Source organism: Cylas formicarius, unplaced genomic scaffold (assembly GCF_029955315.1).
Source record: "Cylas formicarius isolate icCylForm1 unplaced genomic scaffold, icCylForm1.1 PGA_scaffold_10__41_contigs__length_53128322, whole genome shotgun sequence".
Taxonomy (NCBI): domain Eukaryota; kingdom Metazoa; phylum Arthropoda; class Insecta; order Coleoptera; family Brentidae; genus Cylas; species Cylas formicarius.
Window position 1 is genome coordinate 24,757,813 of NW_026844214.1, and position 22,438 is coordinate 24,780,250.

The following is a 22,438-nucleotide window of genomic DNA, read 5'->3' on the forward strand; positions in this document are numbered from 1 at the left end:
CCCATACGCGAATGCAAACAGAATATTTTAACTGGAAACGAAGGCTAACCTTTGTGGGCACATTTTTATCAAGAAATGAAGGTGTGTATATTTCGATTAAAATAGAAAAAAATATTTAAAACTTTTTTGTTTCACCCTATAGCAACGCCCGTGCGGGAGTGCAAGAGAATATTTTTACTGGAAACGAAAGCTAACCTTTGTGGACACATTTTCATCTCATATATGATTATAATATTTATAACCTTTTAGTTTGACTCTATAGCAACCCTTGTACGGGGCTGCAAATGAATATTTTCTATGGAAACTGGTTTTTTACGGCAGTATTTTCAGGCACAAAAGGAATTAAGGTGTAGAAAGCGTTGTTAAAAAAATTAGCAACAAGTGCAGAGTTAATATTATGCTGAATTTCAGCACACGGATCGACGTCGTTTTTTAAGAATTTTAGTCCTTGGTCCTTTCAGCGCTATATACACGATACCAGCTAATTTTTCCCGAATTTTATTTTTTTATAAACTTATTGGTTTAACCTCCATTGAAAATGTAAATAAAGTCGAATTCACGAAATGTGACTCTAAAAGTGTAAATATAACTTTGAGGTACTAGATATCGCACTGGAAACATCTAAATGGAAAAAAGGTTCAACAAGCACCTCATACAGATAGAACGCTCTTTCTTTCATCGCAAGTCTACTAATTGCAGAAAGTTTCGCCTCCCAAATATATAATTATGAAAAGTACCAATGGACAATTTCGTTAAAAAACTGTAGGTATTGGAAAACCAGGTAAATTAAAAACTAGTATAAAACAAGTCAATAAACAATTAGGCCTAAATGTAACAGGATTAACATTACCAAGCCCAAAAAAATGTCGTTTATTGTCTCAAATTTTAAAAAACATTTTGCTAGCAAAAATTGCATGGTGGCTACCGCAAAAAATTCCCCGTTAAAAACATTTCAAAGCAATTGTTAAATGCTAAAAACACATGTAAAAAGTGCATTGTGTCTAGGGGGGCTTTAGATACTAGTATCAATTCACACAATAATTTACCTATATTTTATTGCAATTTGGATTCAAATGTAAGTAACCAAAAATTACTTTTCCAGAAATGTTCGGGATTTTTTAAAAGTGTAAGCTGACATGAAACATTCTAAAAGGAAGATGTCCTATTAAGAAATATTTTTTTCCAGATCCACACTCCAGACTGGTTTTGTAGACAAGATTATGGTTTATGTCACAACTACGACTTACCTTTAATTATAATAGCAATTTATATAGTGTTTTATTAACTCGTTTTGGTTAGTATAAATAAATACATGAATTATGTATTAAAGCCTTTATTGAAAAGAATAAAATACAATGTTGCTTATAATAATAAATTAAATAAAAATATATGCTGCCTTTTTTAATAGCATAATAATATTTATTTTTTATTTTCAAGGAACTTTTATATTACTTGATTTGAGAGGATCACCACCTTTAAAAATTACAAAAAAGAACATGAAAAAAATAAAAGAAATGTTCATTTATAATACATTTAAATGTCGTTATTTATCAGTAGAATAACTACAGTAAAAGTTTCATTAGCTCCAAATAAGAAACAAAATTTAAACAGAAGAATTTGTTGACAAATTTGTTACTGTGCGTTAAGTTCTTTTTAAAAACTGACGACTGCTGGTTATTCTGTGCCAGGCTTCTCTATAACTTGTAATGTTGTTTTGACTACCAAGATTAAAGATCTACTGGTGTCTGCTCTAGTTCTACCTAGGAAAGAAGTTATTATTTTGACATGCTGGAAATAAAGCCTAAAAAAGGTAAAAAAAAAAAACAAAAATTTCTCTTATGTTCAAGATGGAAAATTTTCAGTCACAAATTATGGAGGAAAAATAACAATATTTTAGACCGAAAAAAAGTTGGTAGCATATTACCAACAAATATATAATTATGAAAAGTACCAATGGACAATTTCGTTAAAAAACTGTAGGTATTGGAAAACCAGGTAAATTAAAAACTAGTATAAAACAAGTCAATAAACAATTAGGCCTAAATGTAACAGGATTAACATTACCAAGCCCAAAAAAATGTCGTTTATTGTCTCAAATTTTAAAAAACATTTTGCTAGCAAAAATTGCATGGTGGCTACCGCAAAAAATTCCCCGTTAAAAACATTTCAAAGCAATTGTTAAATGCTAAAAACACATGTAAAAAGTGCATTGTGTCTAGGGGGGCTTTAGATACTAGTATCAATTCACACAATAATTTACCTATATTTTATTGCAATTTGGATTCAAATGTAAGTAACCAAAAATTACTTTTCCAGAAATGTTCGGGATTTTTTAAAAGTGTAAGCTGACATGAAACATTCTAAAAGGAAGATGTCCTATTAAGAAATATTTTTTTCCAGATCCACACTCCAGACTGGTTTTGTAGACAAGATTATGGTTTATGTCACAACTACGACTTACCTTTAATTATAATAGCAATTTATATAGTGTTTTATTAACTCGTTTTGGTTAGTATAAATAAATACATGAATTATGTATTAAAGCCTTTATTGAAAAGAATAAAATACAATGTTGCTTATAATAATAAATTAAATAAAAATATATGCTGCCTTTTTTAATAGCATAATAATATTTATTTTTTATTTTCAAGGAACTTTTATATTACTTGATTTGAGAGGATCACCACCTTTAAAAATTACAAAAAAGAACATGAAAAAAATAAAAGAAATGTTCATTTATAATACATTTAAATGTCGTTATTTATCAGTAGAATAACTACAGTAAAAGTTTCATTAGCTCCAAATAAGAAACAAAATTTAAACAGAAGAATTTGTTGACAAATTTGTTACTGTGCGTTAAGTTCTTTTTAAAAACTGACGACTGCTGGTTATTCTGTGCCAGGCTTCTCTATAACTTGTAATGTTGTTTTGACTACCAAGATTAAAGATCTACTGGTGTCTGCTCTAGTTCTACCTAGGAAAGAAGTTATTATTTTGACATGCTGGAAATAAAGCCTAAAAAAGGTAAAAAAAAAAAACAAAAATTTCTCTTATGTTCAAGATGGAAAATTTTCAGTCACAAATTATGGAGGAAAAATAACAATATTTTAGACCGAAAAAAAGTTGGTAGCATATTACCAACAAAATAATATTTTTGAGGAATACCATTTGGCACGCTAAATATGAGCTGTTAAGTATGATAGGCAAATAGAATGAGCAGAAAACAAGTAACCCGATTTACAACTGCACAAAAGACACTGCACTGCCTACTTTATCAAGACTTTACCACCTTTTCTATATCTTAAAGGAGTGATGTGACCCCCACATATGGATGCTCTTCTAAAGCTATCAGCCTCCCTGGCAGCTCCATTTTTGACAAGCAATGTTGTTGTTTCTTTACAATTTTATCTTTTGGTAAACTAAAAAATAAAATGTCAATTGAATGACATTACCTGGATAAGTGATTATTATATTAAAACTAAGAGACAGACCTATATGCAAATCTACAAAAAAAATGGGATAGAGAACATGGATCAGTCCCATAACTTGTCCAAAAACTTGTTATTCACAAAAGGGAGGTAGGTAATACTTACGAGTCTAGGACACAGCTTACTCTCAAGCCAAGGAAGGGTTGGGAAAATACTCAGAGACTAATCAATATCTTTTTTCCCAAGTTGTGCATATAATATTTTTCTTACTTAAGTTGTCCCGAATCCAACAAGCAGATTTACAAAATCAGTATTTATCTATTTAATCAGTGTCAAAATGTGTACGTACTGCAGTAGGTGACCTACAGATGAAATACCCCAAAATTTTGAAAAGTTGCCTAGAACTCCTGGTAATACTCGAAGATTTACTGCAATGCCTTCAGACTTTCCAAAAATATCCTGCAGATTTATCGTTTAAATTCTTCCTATTGCTGCTGAACTGATTCTGGTAATTCCCCACTTTCAGCTGTAATAATTTCTGTAATTTTTGACCAACCGAAAGGAAATTTCGGTTTCACTAAGCGTGATGACAAACGAAAACTTTCCCATATTGACCTTTACAAGGTTTTGGAATTGTAAAGGGGTATTGCTTGTGATTGTTCTAGTAAAACTTGCAACTTAATAGTTTTCTTATATTTCGTGTAATTCTTGTACACTAAAACAAATTACCCAAATATCTTTCCTATGTAGCTATTTAAGTGCGTGTAAGGTCCTATTAGGTCCTCATATTTGCCATATTTGTAGTTTCGTGAAGGAGCAAGTATTGAAAGCAGAAATTATACAAGTTTGTGAATGGGAGTCCTATAGAAACCACTTTTAAATCTTTTAAATTCACTTGTACATAAGGCAACACTTAGGCTCATTCTTTTCCTTAGAGTTTTGACCACAAACAAGTTTTTCACAAAAAAACAAAAAGGTACGGAAAGAATCATAACCACCAAAAATGTAAACAACAAAATCGCGGATTGTTAGTATTCTCTGGCAATAGCAATTCCAAGCTCGGCGTTGCCAATTATATTCGGATTTCAGAGACTGATTTTGCGTTCTTATGAAAATTAGCCAATTTTTTCAGAAATATTACGGCAATGTGACAACTCAGTTAAGATCCACACCTCTAAGAAAATATAGACACCTGCGGCGCATTACTTTTTAGCGTAGTAGGGCCAGTATGTTATGTTATAGATGTATGGTTTTACCCAAGGCCACTTTTTCTCAACTTAATGGTGCCACAAACAGAAATGTCATAGTTATCTTGGATTTTTAGATACGGGAGGTAGTTCGGTTATTGACTATTCGACAAGGTGAAAGCTGTTCTGGATAGTTTTTTTTTATTAGGAATGCACTGAGCTACGCTGTATTTATTTGCGAAATAATCTCCACCAACATGAACTTTTCAGAAATATGTAATGCATAAGAGCTGCTCTTTCAGATACAATTTTTTTCATTAAAAAAAGATGGCCGTTTTCTTAAGTGCTTCAGTTATCAAATAGTCGCGATATTTCTTATTTATTATTTTAATTTTCAATATAATTAAAAATTATTTTTCAAAAAAAATTCTTTACTTAAATTTTAAAATATTAAAATTAAAATTGAACCAGGCAGTAGTCACCCACTCGGTCACAAAACCTAGCAACTTTACTAAAAAAATTAAAAACATTTGGACAAAGATACTTTCAAAACTTTGCCCCCGCGGGCAACATCGTGTCAAACAGCTTAAACAAAAAAGCGAAACACCAAATTTTAAATCAAAATAAACAGATGGATTCAGTAAATATCTTTTACACAATGAAAACTATTATAAAAGAATTATAAAAAGAATGTATTTGATAAAAGAAATGTTTTAATTCGTACCGATTGTGATCTTTCTCTCGATTATGACAAACTACTACTTATAGATAAAGTCCCGAAATTTACCCCACTTGTGATTATATCAACGGATATGACTTATTCGCGTATACGCAAAATATCTTCTGCTCATTGTTGATTTACAAAAATTTTAAAATTATTTTGTGTAAATTTTTACTTATTTATTGTGAATTATTAAATATATATTTATTTATTATTTATAATTTGTTTTCCCTTGCTTTCTGCTCTGAGGCATGTTGACTCAAAATGAGAATTTTAAAAAATCGGACATAATAGTAAAGTAAGTTTAATCAAATTATCAAGGCATGCAAGATGTTCCAAAAAAAATATTTCCAATATAGGTCAGAATATTTCAGAACTTTTCTGCTCGATTTTCGTAAAACAAAAGATGTAATTTAAAAAAAAAAGCCTGTTGTTTAGATACAGAAAGAAACTGAAAATTTAACCATTTCATTTATCCTTTGTATTTTAAGCACCTCATATAGTACCAAGATCACAAAAACGCCCTCTTCCGACTTTTTTTAATATACTTTTCTAGGACTTTAATGTTAGTCCAATACAAAAATTTAAAAATTACAACTGCGTTTTTTACTTTGTCACTTATACAAAAAATGAGAAATTATGACAAATATTCTAGATTCAAAATATATTAATCAATACTCAACGCGCAGCAACTAGAGGGCCTTTTTTTGTAGTACAGAAAATACCATCAGTGGACATATACATGAATAGATAAGGTGAAATATGATAGAAAAATCTTTCTATATAGCAGTACAAAAATTTATTAAAACGCTACCTTACACATTTTGAGAAAATGGGGTAATAACTTAAAAGAAAAATCCTGCAATTTTCCAAAGGATTAAAATAAATGTTAAGTACAAAATGTGCAGTGAACAAATGAGTAAATATCACATAAATTCCAGTTAACATAAGATACATAGTATAAAAAGAGCAGCAAAGCATCTGTGGTCCTCGAATTTACCATAAGCCTGAAGAGAAACCCCCAGGTGGTACTTTGACGTGACTTGGGATTGCTGTTGGAGCCTCTGTCTGTACTTGCTGAGGGGGCACAGCTATTTTAACAGGGCTGGGCGTTACTTGATTTATATTGGTCCCTTCGGTGATCGAGGACACGTTTCGTTGGTTCCCTTTTTTTACAGGTTGAGCATCGGCAGGGCCGAACAAATCCGTGTGCCCGCCACCGGGTGGCCTAAGTACTCTACTTGAGTTTTTCCCATCGGAAAATCCAACATTGTAACTGGTCGAAGTCATGACGGAAAACCTGCAATTAAAATATAACGGTACCAATTGATTCAAACAATGAAAAATAAAATAAGAAGACTAATCCGGATAATACCAGATAATTCCGGTTCCTAAAACGAATTAAGGGCCATATTTGTTTCTAACCAAAGGTAACAGTTTTTGATTTCATTTCAATGATCTAACAAATTACACAAAATTAAAATATACTTACAAGAGTTGCCCCAAATATTAAATTTTTAAAGAAAAGATTTACTTTTGACACCACCCTAACCGCCGATTTTGATTTCCGTCTGAGATAAAAGTTTGGTAAGTTAGATAAAATATTCTGGATTGTCAATACTGAATTTTCTGTGGATGCATCTTATACGCATAGACTAAGCAACTTAGCTTATTGATGTTAGTCTTTATCAGAGAAAAAGTACAATAGTGCAAACGGGCAATGGTACTGATGACATAATGAAGTTCAAAATATTCGAACTAAATGCCGTTTTCTCTTTGAAAAGATAACGTTGGTTGATTAAAACCCCTTCCTTTCCTTTAATTCATTCTCTTTTTTACAGTTCCCTCACAGACCTGTGCAGTTTTAAAATCAAGAGTCAGGTTGAAGCTTTTGAATGGTTTAAACAAATAATCATTTAGAAATAACAAAATTAACCTAGAAAAATAAAATTATTAATAATTTTCTGTCATCAATTTCGAGACCGAACCACAAGTGGATATATGGAACTGGTTGTACCTCACAACGGTTAAATCCTGCAGTTGCTGTAATTGTCATAACCACTACAGTTTCTGATTATAGAAGCTTAAAAAGTACAATTGTACCTCTTATTTCACAGACACAAAATATTCTCTCTGATGTGGGTGACAAATATAAATTATCAGCATCAACAGTGATGTGGAGTGTAAGTGATTTATATATTTATATCACATTATTTCCAGTTAAGATACAATACATAGTATAAAAACAGCAGCAAAGCATCCTTGGTCCTCAGATTTACCATAACCCTGAGGAGAAACCTCCCGGTGGTACTCTGATGCGATTTGGGACTTCTGTTGGAGCTTCTGTCTGTACTTGCTGGGGAGGCACCAATTTTTTAATAGGGCTGGTAGTTACTTGATTGATATTTGTCCCTTCCGTGATCGATGACGCATTTCGTTGATTGACTTTTCTCACAGGTTGAGCATCAGCAGGGGCGAAGAAATCCGTGTGCCCGCCACCAGGTGGTCGAAGTACCCTACTTGAGTTTTTCTCATCGGACAATCCGACATTATAATTGGTCGAAGTCATAACGGAAGAACTGCGATTAAAATACAACGCTAACGACTGACCATAACAAAATGAAAAATATGGCGGAAACAAAAAAAATGGCTAGTTCCGGTTCCTAAAAGAAATTAAGCGCATAAGCCGCAATCATTTCTACCCAACCATTTTATTTATTTCAACGATCTAAAAAACTACACAAAATTAAAATATACTTACAAGAGATATCCAAAATAGCAAACAATTAAAGAAACGATAATTAATGACACCGCGCTAACCGCCGACTTTGATTTCCGCCTCAGATAAGAAGTTGGTGAGTTCGATCAAACTCTGTATTATCAGCATGAGCAATTTTGTTGGATTGGATTGGACAAGTTTAAAAATTATTCTGAGTGAAGTATTTGGACCAGTCGATCATCCTCCAGGATAATTAACATATACAAAATGGAATTTCAACAAAAAAAAGGTTCTTTGACCGATAGCAATAAACGGTCTCCCCCGTGGACCATCCGGGCCAATCCGGCCTCTATACCGCCGTGAACTAGAAAAAACAGCGGAGCCGACAACAATTACAACTTTAAAACATTCACTAAACACTAAAAACACTTAATCCACACAGTGGAAACCGATTTCAAAGTTTTTGGGGACAATTACAACCGATTCTGTCGAAAGCGAACGGAGGTTAAACCACTATGTGCAATGCTCATGAGAGAATCGAGCAATTTGGTTATTTCCAGAGAAATAAGACCGTTTTCTACCAACCGTTCGACTGCTCCTCAATTCGAAGATTTAGATTTTTAAAACTTTTAAGCCAAAGTTATTGTTTAAGTTAAAATAAAAGCATAATATATATAATAAAAAATACGTTAATAATAATAACATGTTGTTAAGCTAGCAATTGCTTTTCTATCGTTAGTTGAGGCTATCTTCATCCGTCGCCCAACGCGCCTCTAACGCCTTTCGACTTGCTGCTAAAATCCCAGCAAATGCCGGATTGTTCGTACAGCCATCTTCTCTGTGCCATAGAACAATTATTAGTATAGCAACTTTTGACAATATTTATCACTCTAACTCATGCACTTTGACCAAATGGTATTTTACCATTCGTTTATGAATTTGATCATCAATAACAAAGCAAAGATACTCAGAATTCGTTAAATATATGGATGCGAAAACAAAAATTCCTATAATAGAAATTTCCATCTTTTGGCCGATTGATACAAGCAAAGGGGGCTGACTAACACGATTCATAAAAAAATTGAGTTTTTATTTAAAAGTTGGTATTTGCTTTCTTTTAAAGAGAGATATTGTTTTTTATGGTAAAATTAATTCCGAACTAACTTAAACTATAGCAAAAATTTGAAAAATATTAATGCCATGGTCGTGTGCAAATATTTCCTGAAAGGCACATGCAAATTTGGATCTTATTGTCACTATGAACATGCTGTTCCAGGTAATCATGTTTAGCATTTAAAAGGTTTGGAAATTGCTGACCTTGAATATAATTTTTATTTTCTGTTAGGTGACCTTAAAGGTTATTGGAACAACCATTCAACTTCAATACTAAGACAGTCTAATTTTGGAGTTACTCAAAACACTAATCCTTCTAGCAATGTCCAGTCTAATGTGGATACTGCAACTTTAGTCAAATCTGCTGTAAATGATATGACATTAGCAGAAAAAGGGGGACAGTGGCTTCTTTCATGTTATGCTCCTTACAAGGAAAAGTCTGCATTTCCTGGGTTTGAAGACCACAGCTTTGAAGAAATCCGGTGTGGATTCTATGAAGCTAAGAATAATGGAACATTGGATCAATATGTATGTTTGTATATTCAATGTGAGATAATATTAAAACATGGTCAATTTTTTAGAAGCAACAGCTGCAGGCTCTTTATCATGATGTTTTAAGGAAGGTGCAAGCCATCCAAAACCCATCTCAAGAAGTTATAAGAATTTTGCAAGGGATTTACAATTCTTCTGCAAGTCCCCTTGGTGGAAGTATTTTTCCTTTACAAAGTCCATCATCAAATATTCTTAGTTCTTTTAAGTCTCAACCTTCAGTAAGTCCTGTTTCGGGGAGTATTTTCCAAGATTTATCTAGAAAGGATAATCAAAGTATATTCGGAGGAGTCAAAGAAGACAATTATCAGAATAACATATTTTCAACTCCCCACCAAAATGTTTTTTCAACAAATGCTAAGAACTCATCCTACCATAGAGAGCCAAATCCTACTCTAAACATATTTGCAAATGTAGTTCCAACAACTTCTAGTTCGGTATTTGGAGATCAATCTGCAGCATCTTCAGGGATTACTGCAGTTCAACAAAATCCTAGTTCCGTTTTTAACAGCCCTACTTCGTCAAGTATATTTGGTACTCAAATGCAAACCAATCAATCTGCTTTACCTGTCTTTACAGGGCAGAGTGTTTTTGTTTCCCCAATCCCTGAACAAGGGCAGCAATTTGTTTCCACAAACAAGAATATTTTTATGCAACAACACCCGCAGCAATCTATATTTGGAAGTTTGCCAATTGGAGTGTCTAGTAGTAAACCATTACAGAGTGCACCTGAAAAACCTGTAACTTCTCAGAGAACCCGTAGTGCTCAGCAAATTGTTATAGATGAAAGTCTCTACTCAAGGGAGGAGGAATTGACGGATGAGGAAAAGAAGTGGTTTTTGAGCAATGATATGGATATTTTGAAGATTCCTGAAAAGCCACCAGCTTACAGCATGTGCTTTAGGCCTTAGCTCATAAATATAGAAAATTATTTCATTATTTTTTAAATGATTAAATGTTGCTTGTGCCTTAAAATATATTTTACAAAAATTTTTCTATAATCTATTTATAAAAGAAAGTTAAATAATTATTAAAGGTTTCTGAATTAAGAAGAGACAGAATTATGGAAAATATGTAATTTAAAATAAAAAGTTAATACCACTTGTAGTTAAACTCAATAGATTTTTAGGTGAGGTAGTACATGACAAGCTGTAAGTGTTTCTTTGAAACAAATCCTGTTATATATAAAATGAGACTGAATATAGAATATAATTTATTACAACTTTATTAATTTAAATTTATACATATTGTTTTGAAAATTAAAATATACAATAACATTAAACTATTTATCGTTTTTGAACCGTTTTATTTTAAACATTACTCATATTTTAATTTTATTCTTGCTTTCCGTCCAGTACATTCTTACACGGATTTTCAAACGGATGTTGAACCAAGTATTTTAATCACTGTATAGTATAATTTAAATTGCAAATACCCGCAAGTACATTTACGGGTAATATTTCAAACATTAAAAAAAATATTTTATTTATCCAAATAGCAGTGGTTTATCAATGTCCTCTCTAGACACTAAAATTTTTTATAAAATAATCGAATATTTCAATAGGATTCTGTTTTTAACTGAAAGATTATTAAGTACTATATCGAAAATAAATAGAATTCCTCATACTAAAATAAAAAAAAAATGCGCGACCGTTGCAAGTCTTCGTATCGCGACACACCTGTGCTACAAATAAAGAAGGGCACGAAATAATAAAACCCAGATCACCCTAGGAAATCTCATTGAAATTTAAAACTCCCGCTGCCAACGGCTGACAGGTTACCAGCGGCTTGATGTCGCCGCTCCGCGACATTGCCAGTGTCGCCCAAATTCCCCATAGCAATTTTGTGTAATAAATATTGACGAAATTTTGCCAAGAACCGCGGCTTTTAAAACGAAATATCATTTTGTTCTCAAACTGTGTTGCGTAAACTAAGAAAATCAGTAAATGTTAAGTAAAGAATGGCCCATTTGCAGATTTTCGGTTGTGTCGATGCGGCAATGCCGCCCGCTGTTGTCAGTCAGTAGTGTTTAGTGCCCCAAGATGGCTGCCAGTGATGATGAACCTATGCAACATTTGTACGAGGTTTTCACGACTTGTTTTAATAAAATAGCGAACAAGGCACCTGGTAAGTGGACGACCCTTTTATTGTTTTTAAACTAGTTATCGAACGGGGTTCTTGCGCGTCCCCTCGAGCTGATATTGGCGGTGATCTCTTTGACATAAGAACGCGTGCGGCCCAAAACATTGAACATCTTGTGTTAAAAATCGGTTTGAGCTGAATTAAATACAGCCAAGAAGGAATTCCCGAGTAGGTTTTTCTTAATTTGCTCCCCAACTGGCACCTCTTGTTGTCGGGATCTAAACGGGTAGTTTTGTTAGCCAACGTTTATGTCTCATTTTTGTGAAGGCTGCTCAGATCTGTAAGTTATGTGCCTTTCGAGATGAGATTAATTGACAATTGTTTGAAACATAGCAATAGAAACCATGGCGTTGTCGTTTACGCTCGGATTTATCGAAAACTCGATTAATCCTTCTGGTAGTGTTTATTTGTATTGCTAATCAAATATTTTGGTGTTATATGACAGTGCGGCATTGTTTATTTACCTGGTTACCAGCTTTTGGAGTGGGCATTGAAGTCCAAGTATTTTAATATTGTGAGGTGAATTGGAATAACTAACTGCTTTAAATATTATAGGTCGCTGAGCGTAATGATGCGAATTTTATTGCACTTGCTCTATGTCACCTGTATCATATATACCTGCTTGCTTGCAGCAACTGTTTTGTAGGAACAATTTCGATTTTTGAGGAATTTTTGGCTATCCTTCCTGTTTAATCATGTTTGTCGGTACTTTCTTAATATAAGTAATTGCCTTGCACAGACTATTTTTCGTAAATCAGAAACTAGCGACCTAAACACCTAAAGGAATTTTAAGTAGCTAAGGTTGACTTCTGGTCAATTAATAAGGTTGGATTCCTACATCTAATTTTTTAAAATAAAAAAGTTTTGTTGGTTTTTTAAAATTCCTCCGATTGGCGTCTCTCATGTGGGAATCCCAGAGCTTCTAGTTCTGGGTTTCGTGAAGCATTTTTAACAAATAAAAGTGCCTTGATTTAAGTATTAATAATAAGACCAGTCGCTACTAGTATTTGTAAGGCTTCAAAATATTAAGTTAATGATCTCTGTACATCGTCCACTAACGTCTGTCATTGTGAGTTAAGCATGTTATGGTTTATTTATGTCTTTGTTACTATTTTTAAAGAGTTTTTAAATTAACCGAAGTAAACTAAAAAAAAACAATTTTCATTTGTACGGGTCATTAGAAAACAAGTCCAGTTTGCTCAACCCGATTTATTGTGATATTGTAACATTTTGCGTTGTTAATATTTTTAAAAAATTCACTGCGTTTTTATTTATCCCTTCGACCATGTTTCACCGGAGATCCGGATATTGCCAAGAGCTGGCTCACGCGCTATTGCCAAATGTTACCATTTTTCCTGCGCTCCGGTAGTGTATAAATTTCCAATTCTCAAGGGCATTGATGTTTTGGTTTTTTCATAAGTTACTTCGAAAAATCGATTTTCGGGGTTTTGTCAATTCTGCGATGATTTTCTAAAGACACTTAACCTTAAAGCGTAAACATTTTATTTCTTATTTTATAAAATGAACGAAAAATTTGGAAAATATTGCAAAATAATGTAATTTTAAAGAGGAGGAGGATTTATTTCTTAGTAAATATCTTAGCACCAGAGTTCTCACAAACTTTGTTGGGATATTCGTCATTGTTATTCCTTCTATTTATATTCGAGCCATTTTTTGCCAATTAGTCCTCTCCTGCTCCAAGTGTGTTGCTTAATTTGGTTTAGTTTCATATTGTACTCTTCCTAAAAAATGCTAATTTGGAAGGCCATCATTCTCAACAATTTGCAAAAACAATTACAACATAATCGGTAATTTAACTTTCCCATTTATCCAGTTCTTCGTTTGAGTATGAGTATGGAAGACTCATTTTTTGAAAGGAAAGTTAAAAAGTAAATCCGTTGTAATAGGTAAATACGATTTCTGGCTTGAGTTTTTTTTTATCAAAATGTGCTTAAAATACTGGGTTTTACAGTTAGCTAGTTTTTGCTTTAATTATGGTAAAATAAGGTTTCTGTAAACTTTTATCTTTTGTTACTTTTTTCATAGTTAAATTTTGTCTAGCAGTTATAAATAGGTTCTGATCCTTTTTTCGGCATATTTATTGTCATGTGCTTTCGAAATGTTTTTATGTAAAAAACACCTGGAAAAGTCAGGCAATTTGCAAATAAAGATGTAGTAGGGGTAGTGATTTTTCTTTCTTATATTCTGTGAACTTCTTAGTGGCCCATTAAATTGACTAATGTTTTTTTTATTGTCGTTTATTTAAATAGTGATGGCGAGTGTTCTATTGAGGTACAACTGCCAGTTTATTTTATTTGCAATTAAGGGTTCATGTTTCGTTTAGCCAAAAACTTTTGTCTTTTAGAAGCCTTTATGAATATACAAATACGGAAATGTATTATTCCATTTTCCTAGCTTTAGACTAGTCGAAATTAGTTACATCAAAACTGAATATATATATTTTTTATGAACAAAAAAATAAAAATATATATATTTTTTAATTTCTTGTCCCTTTTTGTCCCCGTGTTTTGTTTTATTATTGAAGTGTTTTTGTTGGAATCCATCTATCATTGGCGCCAATAATAAATAAATTTGATTAGGCGGACTTGTAGGTTTGTTTTCGCTTTGCTTGAGGAATTATAAATATAAACAATATTAAATTTCTCATATTTTTTTTGTGTTATTATTGGATAGTCAGTTGTAGTTTTGCGGTACATTTGAAGTTATTTGATTTAAAAATGTCTAGCTTAATTAAAGGATGGAAATTATCAAGAATTCGGCACTATCATTCTGAAACCGATTTAGTAATGTACAAAAAAAAAATTAAACGGATTATACGGTTAGTTTTTGTGATGCTTTTCCCAGGAAAAATTTGTAAAAGCTTCTAAAAGGAATTAAATTAATCAAAATATGGCGATGCCAAGGTTTATGAACTTGATGTGGTGTCAACGAGTCGTCGATTTTGAATAAGTGAGAAAGTTGGCCGGTGCGTTCTGGCAACGTCGCGCGTACGCTCTCTCGCACTGTTTTAAGAGGAACATCTGTCTCTCGCGGCCAACCACACGCGACTTCTCGATTCTGGGTTATGGGCGCTCGCCGCCGCCAGCCTCTGGCTTTCAACATTTTTGTTTATCATCGTATTCGGCGTTCCCGAACTTGTAATTGTCCATTTCTTGGACACTCCGTCGTGGATATGACAGCACCTTTAACGGACCATACCTAAACCCTGACGCCGTGCATGAATTTCTCGTGGAATGGCAGATTTAAGTTGGATTGCTCTGTGACCTGATACCCCGAGGGCTGAAAGTAAATGACGTTTCGGGTTCGTTGACCAAATTTGCGTTGTCGTGCGAAACTCAAAGCGAAAGGGACCGCGCGATGGGCTAATCACCACGCAAAGTTGGTACACCCGATTTCACACAACCATAAGGTTTCGCAGATTTAACAAACATTTCTGAATTTTTGATTTCACAAAGATTTTACAGATTTCTACTGATTTTAATGATTTTTGAAAATAAGTTTTAAATTATGGGTCTTTGCCGCTAGTTGTATAAGATCCGTACCATCACTCGTTTAATATTATTAAAATGTATTTGCCAACAATTTTTTTTTTAATGTATGCAGGTGCTATTAATATGTTTTTTAATAATCTTCACTGCTTCTAATATCTTGACCAACCCAGAACTTCTTAACTTTCTAAAAAATAACTTTATTGAGGGGATTTATGAACAGTTTCAATTTACTTTAACTGACGAAGTCCAAGTGCCTAATATAAGGCATTGGGCAGCTAAGGCAACGGAACCAACAGTATAAATATCGATTTTTCTGAAGCTTTGTTGTCCCATAATTGTAGAATATATTGTCCATATAATTAATCATATTTTCCTGTACTGTGGAAACAAGCACAGGTCATACCTCTGCCTAAAATAATAAAAACGACAGAGTTTGATCATTTGCGAACATTTTTCAAACAATCGGGTTTTAAATCTGGTAATTGTTGTGAAAGCGTTTTTAAAGATGTAACAGATGATATTGTTAACGTTTATTGAAGGTTAAGAGATTATGGCGGCCGACAGACCGTTAGTGGCAAGTGAGCTCACAAAACTAAGGAAAGAAGAATTAATAAAAGTAATTTTAAATAGGAAAGTACAGAGTGATATATCCAAAACAAATTTGTGCGTGAACAGTGTATGGCGTCTAAAAATAGTGAAAGTGGAATTTTTATTGATGCCAGTTCTGATGTAAACAATGAACTTATTAATGCAAAAGAATCATCCAGTCATGTTAGGGCAACAGCCGACTTTGTAAAACTGACTGAGTGAACAAGAAATGTTAATTTCACTGCTAAATGAAAAGATCTCACATAATAAGGCTAAACCTGTTGATCGTTTGCCACCGCCGGTTACAGTAAAGACTCCTGCAATGGAGAAGATTCCTGCCAACACAAATTTACAGAAATCTGATGCACCGAGCTCTTGCAAACCGCCATCTGTCTCACAGAGAACAAACAATATAAACACCGATAAAATAGTCAATCAAAAAGCGAGCTTTTCGGGTTCTGATAGGAAACTACGTTCATCGTATTTTGTAACCTGCGCCAGTTCGAAAAAAGATACAATAAGAACCGTGCCGAAGCAGGGCTTAATGGCTATGTCTTGGGTGCCTCGTTCGGCAGAAGAATTTATAGACACGGGGCGTAGCGATTCTTGTTAAGGAGGGTATTGAGTTTCAATCGATTGACGTTGCAGAATTTTGTGCGGAAATGGTAAGCGAGATATTGCAGTGGTGAAAATTGTTCACTTTAATATCTTAGTGGTCACTATTTATAGATCGCCAGAAGGGGATATTCATTTTTTCTTAAATAAACTCAACGATTTATTTAACTTCATTAATGTTGGAAATAATAAAGTTACTTTGCTTGGGGACTTTAATATCCATTTCCAAGAAAATGTTAAAAATTACAAAGACAAATGAATAAGCGTCACTTCTTGGATTTCACGCTCTCCCATGACCTTGAAGGTCTAATTGATGTCCCAACCAGGCAGCAAAACTGTTTGGATAACATTTTTATAAATTTTGATTATCAGAGTGAGGTAGATGTCATTGATACTCGTTTGCCTGACTACTGTGAAGTTATGTGTAAGATTTATTTCCCAACAAATTCAACTGACAGGGTGCAGACCGTTCGCCATAGGCCTATAACTCAGGTTGGTTTAAACGATCTATATTCGGGCATTAGTAAACGTGATTGGTCTTTTGTATCCTACACGAATATAGACATTGAACAAAAATTCAGTACATTTCTTGATATACCCATAAAATAAAATAGTTAAAAATACCAAATTAAATATCGAATGGTATACCGACGAATTATGAGAGATGCGGGATCAGCTAAACTTTCTCCAAGATATCAAAAAGCAATATCCTAAATTTCCCGATATTGAAAATATAATAAAATCTCATAGGGCTGCTTACAGGGCGAAAATAAAATTAAGTAAAAAGTCATCAATAGGAAATGCAAGAGTGGATCAAATTTTCATTTACTGGGTATCACTCTCGACAATTTTAATGAATATTTTTCAAACGTAGCAAATAAATTAACTGCAAATATTGCTAATACTTACGATCCAACTGAGTCTATGAGGGCGCATACGGATAAGCGTTTTTCTTTCCGTGAAGTCTCATATATTGAAATGAGAGATATCCTGACCAGTTTTAAGTGTAACGATAGTAAAGACATATATGATATAAATATCAATATTATCCCTTACATTAAAGACTTAATAGTTATTCAATTGACTAAGCTGACAGACAGGTGTATATCCGATGGTATTTTTCCTAACTCCTTGAAGTTGTCCAGAGTGATTCCAGTTTTCAAGAAGGGCTATGTAAATGATATAAATAATTATCGTCCAATATCTATTATCCCCACAATCGGTAAAATTATTGCAGCTTACTTCGAGGACAACCATTTGTTGTCTCCGGCCCAGTTTGGGTTTAGACGTGGTAGATCGACTTGTGAAGCGATTAGTAGAGTTCTTGATCAGGTTTACGCAGCTTTTGAAGGCAGATAGTACTCCGGCACAGTCACATGCAATCTTTCGAAAGCGTTTGACTATATCCAGTATCCTGCTCTTCTGACTAAATTGCTGAGATATGGTGTGGATCCCTCATCGGTTGGATTCCTTCAAAGTTATCTTTCGAATAGGAGACAGATCGTGGTCCTGAATGGAAAATCATAACAAATTAGAACATGGAGTACCCCAAGGGTCCATTATGGGCCCTCTTCTATTCTTGATCTGTATAAACTATCTCCCTGAGCATGTTGCTGACATCGTTTGTACATTATTCGCTGATGATACTACCTCTTCTTGTGAGAACGACTTGGTGCACAGGATGGAGGGGGCCCAGTCCGGGGCTAGTGAGTGGTTTCGTGCTAACAAACTTAACCTCAATTAATCAAAAACACAACAAATTATATTTTCTTTACGCGAGTCAACTTTCAACAACCCATTACACGTGAACTGTCTTGGGGTTCTGCTTGATCCGAAATTTACGTTCGAGCACCATATTATTGTTGCGCGGTTTGGTCGGCGAGGTCTCTCAAAGTATAGTCAGAATGGTATATTTTTCACTCTTGCAGGGGTTATTTAGTTACGCAATTTTAGTTTGGGTCACTCCTCACATACCGAAAGAGTTTTTTCGATACAGAGACGAGCCAGGGCGATGACGCAGATGAATTATAGGGATGACGTAAGAGCAAAGTTTAAAGATTTCCAAATATTAACTGTTTCATGTTATTATATCTATTCGGCATTAAAATATACCAAAAGCAACCAGGATCAATATCCGCTTCATATTAATGTTTGCCACCATCTCACCAGAAACAGAAATCATATGTTGATTAACTACTCAAGAATTGCAAAGACTAGAAATTATAAGAACCATTACGGACCCAAGTTCTTTAATCTATTGCCTCTAAGCGTCAAAGAGCTGCCGGAGAGACAATTCTCTATTAAGGTCAAATCACTTCTGCTGGATGGGGCCTATTACTCATTTGATGACTTTTTTACCAATTTTAATAATGTTTAGCGTTTTCTGTGTTATGTCGCGGTGCCTTTGTTATTACAAAGGCACCGCGACATAACACAGAAAACGCTAAACATTTATAATTATACATATATGTAGATTTTTCTCAATGTTTTTTGCTGACTTGTATAAAACCGTAGGGTTGTTAACATCAATAAATTATTATTATTATTATTGTGATAACAAAATTACTGCCTTGGTTTTATTTGATTTTAACAAAGCTTTGGCATGATAAATTATGAAATCCTCATTTGAATTCTTCGGCACATAAGATTCAGTGAAGAAGGATCTTACAAATTTGTGTCATACTTTTTAAATGACTGAACACAAAATAAAATACATTACGAATCAAGGTCTTTGGCCTTGTGAGTACCCAGGGTAGTAGTATTTTAGGTTTGCGATTTTTACATCCAGAATTACAACATCATTACAGTTTTGTGATTATCTTTATGTCGACGATATTCAACTGTACTTGTCTTCTTATGAGAAATGCCTGAACGAAGCAACATTATTTATTCTGATTTAAATAGATTTTACGATTATTATTGAACATATGCTCGCACTTAATCCTAATAATTCCTCATTGAAGATATTTGCTAATTATCATCAAATTGATAATATTAAAAGCAACGTAAAATTCTCTATTAAGAATCTATTTTTCCTTTTTGTAGTAATTGCACAAGACTAGGACTTACTCCAGATGTTCGGCTAAAATTTAGAAAGCACTTTACAAGGAAGTTAAAAGTATTCTAAAATTAGTCATTGTTTCTTACAGTTAAATATAGTGTACTCAAAAACTTCTTTGCAATACTCTAATACTATCACAGTTTAGTCAGTGTAGTAGCTTATTTATTCATGCCTTGTCTAGATAATATAGAGAAGTATCGTAGTCAAAAAGTTTGAAACTTCAACATTAATTTTTTAAATAAATTCAGGTTTTCTTTTTTTCAATTCAATAAATTTCGTAAATATTAATTTTGACAAGTAAAATTCTTTCATGCTTAAAAACATTCTAATCATTAACTAATCAACTATGCACTTTGCTATATGATTTCCTCATACGCAATAACAGAGCTACGAGAGAACAATCATTTGTTTTTCAAAGAAACTTCCACAGGATACTGTAATACTTTTCACAAAACTTCTGGATTCCTCTTGCGTCGGTTTTTGCTGAGTCGAAATTGCTGACGTTTCGCCAATCATCCTGTTGGCTTCTTCAGATTTACAACAAGTGTTAGCGTTAGTTAATAAAGCAAATGAAACAATCACATCAGACAATATCAAAATATTTAGATTAGGGAAACCCGAAGCAGGTAAAGTGAGACAAATAAAAATCATATTCCAATTAAAGAAAGTAGCTCTAAGCATTCTTAAACAGAAAAACAAACAGAAAAAATTAGATACTGATAACAGTTACATTATCGCCAGGATGGAGATGAACAAATTGTTGTCCCTCTGGATTAACATAATTGTAAAAAAAATTTTTAGTATGTTGCATATATCGACCAGACTACTCATCAGACTTCAAAGCAGTCTGTTCAGAGTATAAGCCAGTATATATTATTCGCGACTTCAATCACAGATTTATAGATTGGGAGAATATTAAGCTACAGTGTTGAAATAAGTCAAATGAAATATTTTTACATATTAGAGATGAATACATTTCAGATGGTATCCTTCCCAACTCGCTTTAGAAGTGTCCAAGCCTCCTTGTTGGATTTAATTGTGGCTAATGACAAGAAACTCCTTTATGATGTATGCAGTCATGCCTTTGGGCAAAAGTGATCATATTATAATAACTGCTAAAACTCAATGGATGGATTCATTCACAAAAAAAAACTACTGGAAGGCTAACTATTACGACATTAACAAATTTCTTGAGAAATATACTGTATCACCTATGCAGAATCAGGATATCTTTAATCATTACATGGAAATAATTACTGAAGTCATAAATAAACACATTGCAATTAGAACAAAGCCATGGTTAAATAACATAATTTTTAAGGATATTCATAAAAAGCGAAAGCTATTTGATAAACACGTGAGGACTCGAAATCTAAAAGATTGTAATGAATATTGTGTGCATTATAATGGGCTTTAGAAAATGATAACAAATGCCAGAATCAAATACGAACAAGAAATGGTATCGTCGAAGTCTACTAAACAATTTTTTAAATATATGAGCATTAAACTCGAAAGTATCCACTATTACTTTAACTGATGAAAATGGGGAAGCGCTGTCGAGGGATTGTGTGAAAAATTTGCCAAACAATTGGACACAGTTTTCACAAAGGAGCATGATGGAGACCCATTGCCATCACTTCCAGCAACATCCCGTTCTATTTCAGAGATGATGTCCTTTGATTTCACACCTGAAAAAGTGAAAGATGATCCGAAGAATTTAAAAACTCATGCCAGTTTTGATAATATACCAGTTGTATTTCTTCAGAGATGTTCTAGTAGTGTAAATACTATTTTCTCGAATATAATGAATGAAGCACTAGAAAATGGTAAATTATCTGAACAGCGGAAATCCTCTGTTGTAACACCATTGCACAAGACAGTCGATAAACACATAGAAAGCAATTATAGGCCAATTAGCTTAACATGTCATTCATGTAAATGTATGGAGAAAATTATTGTGACGCTGAATTAACGCCTTTCTTTTTAAATAATAATACTATATCAGGATATCAACATGGTTTCTTTCGGAGATCAACTATCACAACAACAAATGAACAAGTTATGTAATTTATTTCGATTTCGAAAAGGCTTTTTACAAAGTTCCACAAAATCTCCTTTTGCTTAAGCTCCAACACTACGGGATTAGCGGAAATCTACTGGGTCTTATTGCGTCATTTTTGAAAGATCGTTACTGTCAAGTACGAGTAAAGGGCAGTTTGTCAAATAGGCTTAGTGCTTAGTGGTGTTCCGCAGGGATCAGTTCTTGGGCCATTGCTTTTTCTAATTTGTGTAAGTGACATAAGTGAAAACATCAAAACTTAAATCACACATAATACAAAACTCTATGCGAATCCTACTGAAAACTATGACGACCTTCAGGAGACCTAACAATGATAGAAATTTGGTCCAAAGCATGGAAAATAAAACTAAACGAAGAGAAATGCAAGGTATTGAGTATTGGAACAAACAGAATTGAGTATCGTTATACCCTCAATAAAAAGAGCTCACCAAATGTAGAAGAACAGAAAGACCTGTGAATTATGACAACTTCCAACTTGAAATGGGAGACACATATTTCAAAAGCAACTAAACAGGTTAATTCTTTGGTGTTTTGTATGAAGAAGGCCTTTCTTAATAGATCATCTCAGACCATATAAGTCTTTCATTCGTCCAAAATTAGAATATAGTCAGACAATATGGAATCCCTACTTTAATAAATACATTGAAATGTTCGAACGCGTTCAAAGAAGAATAACAAAATTTCCAATCCATTTATCTAACGATTGCTATGAGGAAAGACTTG

General features: G+C 33.4%; 3 protein-coding genes and 2 long non-coding RNA genes across 12 annotated transcripts in view; 3 read left to right on the plus strand and 2 right to left on the minus strand.

The window, feature by feature from the left end:
* Positions 1 to 66: 66 nt before the first annotated feature.
* LOC132702793 (uncharacterized) lies at positions 67 to 1,254 on the plus strand. The gene is made up of 3 exons (XR_009618967.1): positions 67 to 781; positions 1,103 to 1,126; positions 1,187 to 1,254. It is a non-coding gene; the product is annotated as an uncharacterized LOC132702793 (long non-coding RNA).
* Positions 1,255 to 2,531: 1,277 nt separating this feature from the next.
* Positions 2,532 to 4,463, minus strand: LOC132701205 (uncharacterized). Its single transcript, XR_009618732.1, has 2 exons — positions 3,594 to 4,463; positions 2,532 to 3,419 (listed from the first exon to the last, which is right to left on the minus strand). It is a non-coding gene; the product is annotated as an uncharacterized LOC132701205 (long non-coding RNA).
* A 1,869-nt stretch (positions 4,464 to 6,332) lies between these two features.
* Positions 6,333 to 7,905, minus strand: LOC132695812 (uncharacterized). Its single transcript, XM_060660351.1, has 2 exons — positions 7,616 to 7,905; positions 6,333 to 6,636 (listed from the first exon to the last, which is right to left on the minus strand). Exons 1-2 carry the CDS (start codon positions 7,903 to 7,905, stop codon positions 6,333 to 6,335), a joined length of 594 nt encoding a protein of 197 aa, XP_060516334.1.
* A 1,026-nt stretch (positions 7,906 to 8,931) lies between these two features.
* On the plus strand, positions 8,932 to 10,955 carry LOC132701801 (nucleoporin NUP42-like). Of its 3 annotated transcripts, XM_060670020.1 has the most exons (4): positions 8,932 to 9,331; positions 9,401 to 9,696; positions 9,750 to 10,242; positions 10,297 to 10,955. In XM_060670020.1, exons 1-4 carry the CDS (start codon positions 9,256 to 9,258, stop codon positions 10,626 to 10,628), a joined length of 1,197 nt encoding a protein of 398 aa, XP_060526003.1. In that variant the 5' UTR covers positions 8,932 to 9,255; the 3' UTR covers positions 10,629 to 10,955. The 3 variants fall into 3 exon arrangements, with proteins under 3 accessions (XP_060526003.1, XP_060525995.1, XP_060526012.1); XM_060670012.1 differs by having other exon boundaries at positions 9,750 to 10,952; XM_060670029.1 differs by having other exon boundaries at positions 9,489 to 9,696; positions 9,750 to 10,951.
* A 749-nt stretch (positions 10,956 to 11,704) lies between these two features.
* Positions 11,705 to 22,438, plus strand: part of LOC132696772 (protein daughterless-like) — a 114,871-nt gene continuing 104,137 nt past the window's right edge. For 3 of the 6 annotated variants that reach the window (XM_060661786.1, XM_060661822.1, XM_060661812.1), the window contains exon 1: positions 11,707 to 11,844. In XM_060661786.1, the coding sequence (XP_060517769.1) occupies positions 11,760 to 11,844 (85 nt within the window). In that variant the 5' untranslated portion in view covers positions 11,707 to 11,759. Of the gene's footprint in view, positions 11,845 to 22,438 lie in introns of all 6 variants that reach the window. The other 3 variants (XM_060661795.1, XM_060661804.1, XM_060661829.1) reach the window with 2 other exon arrangements.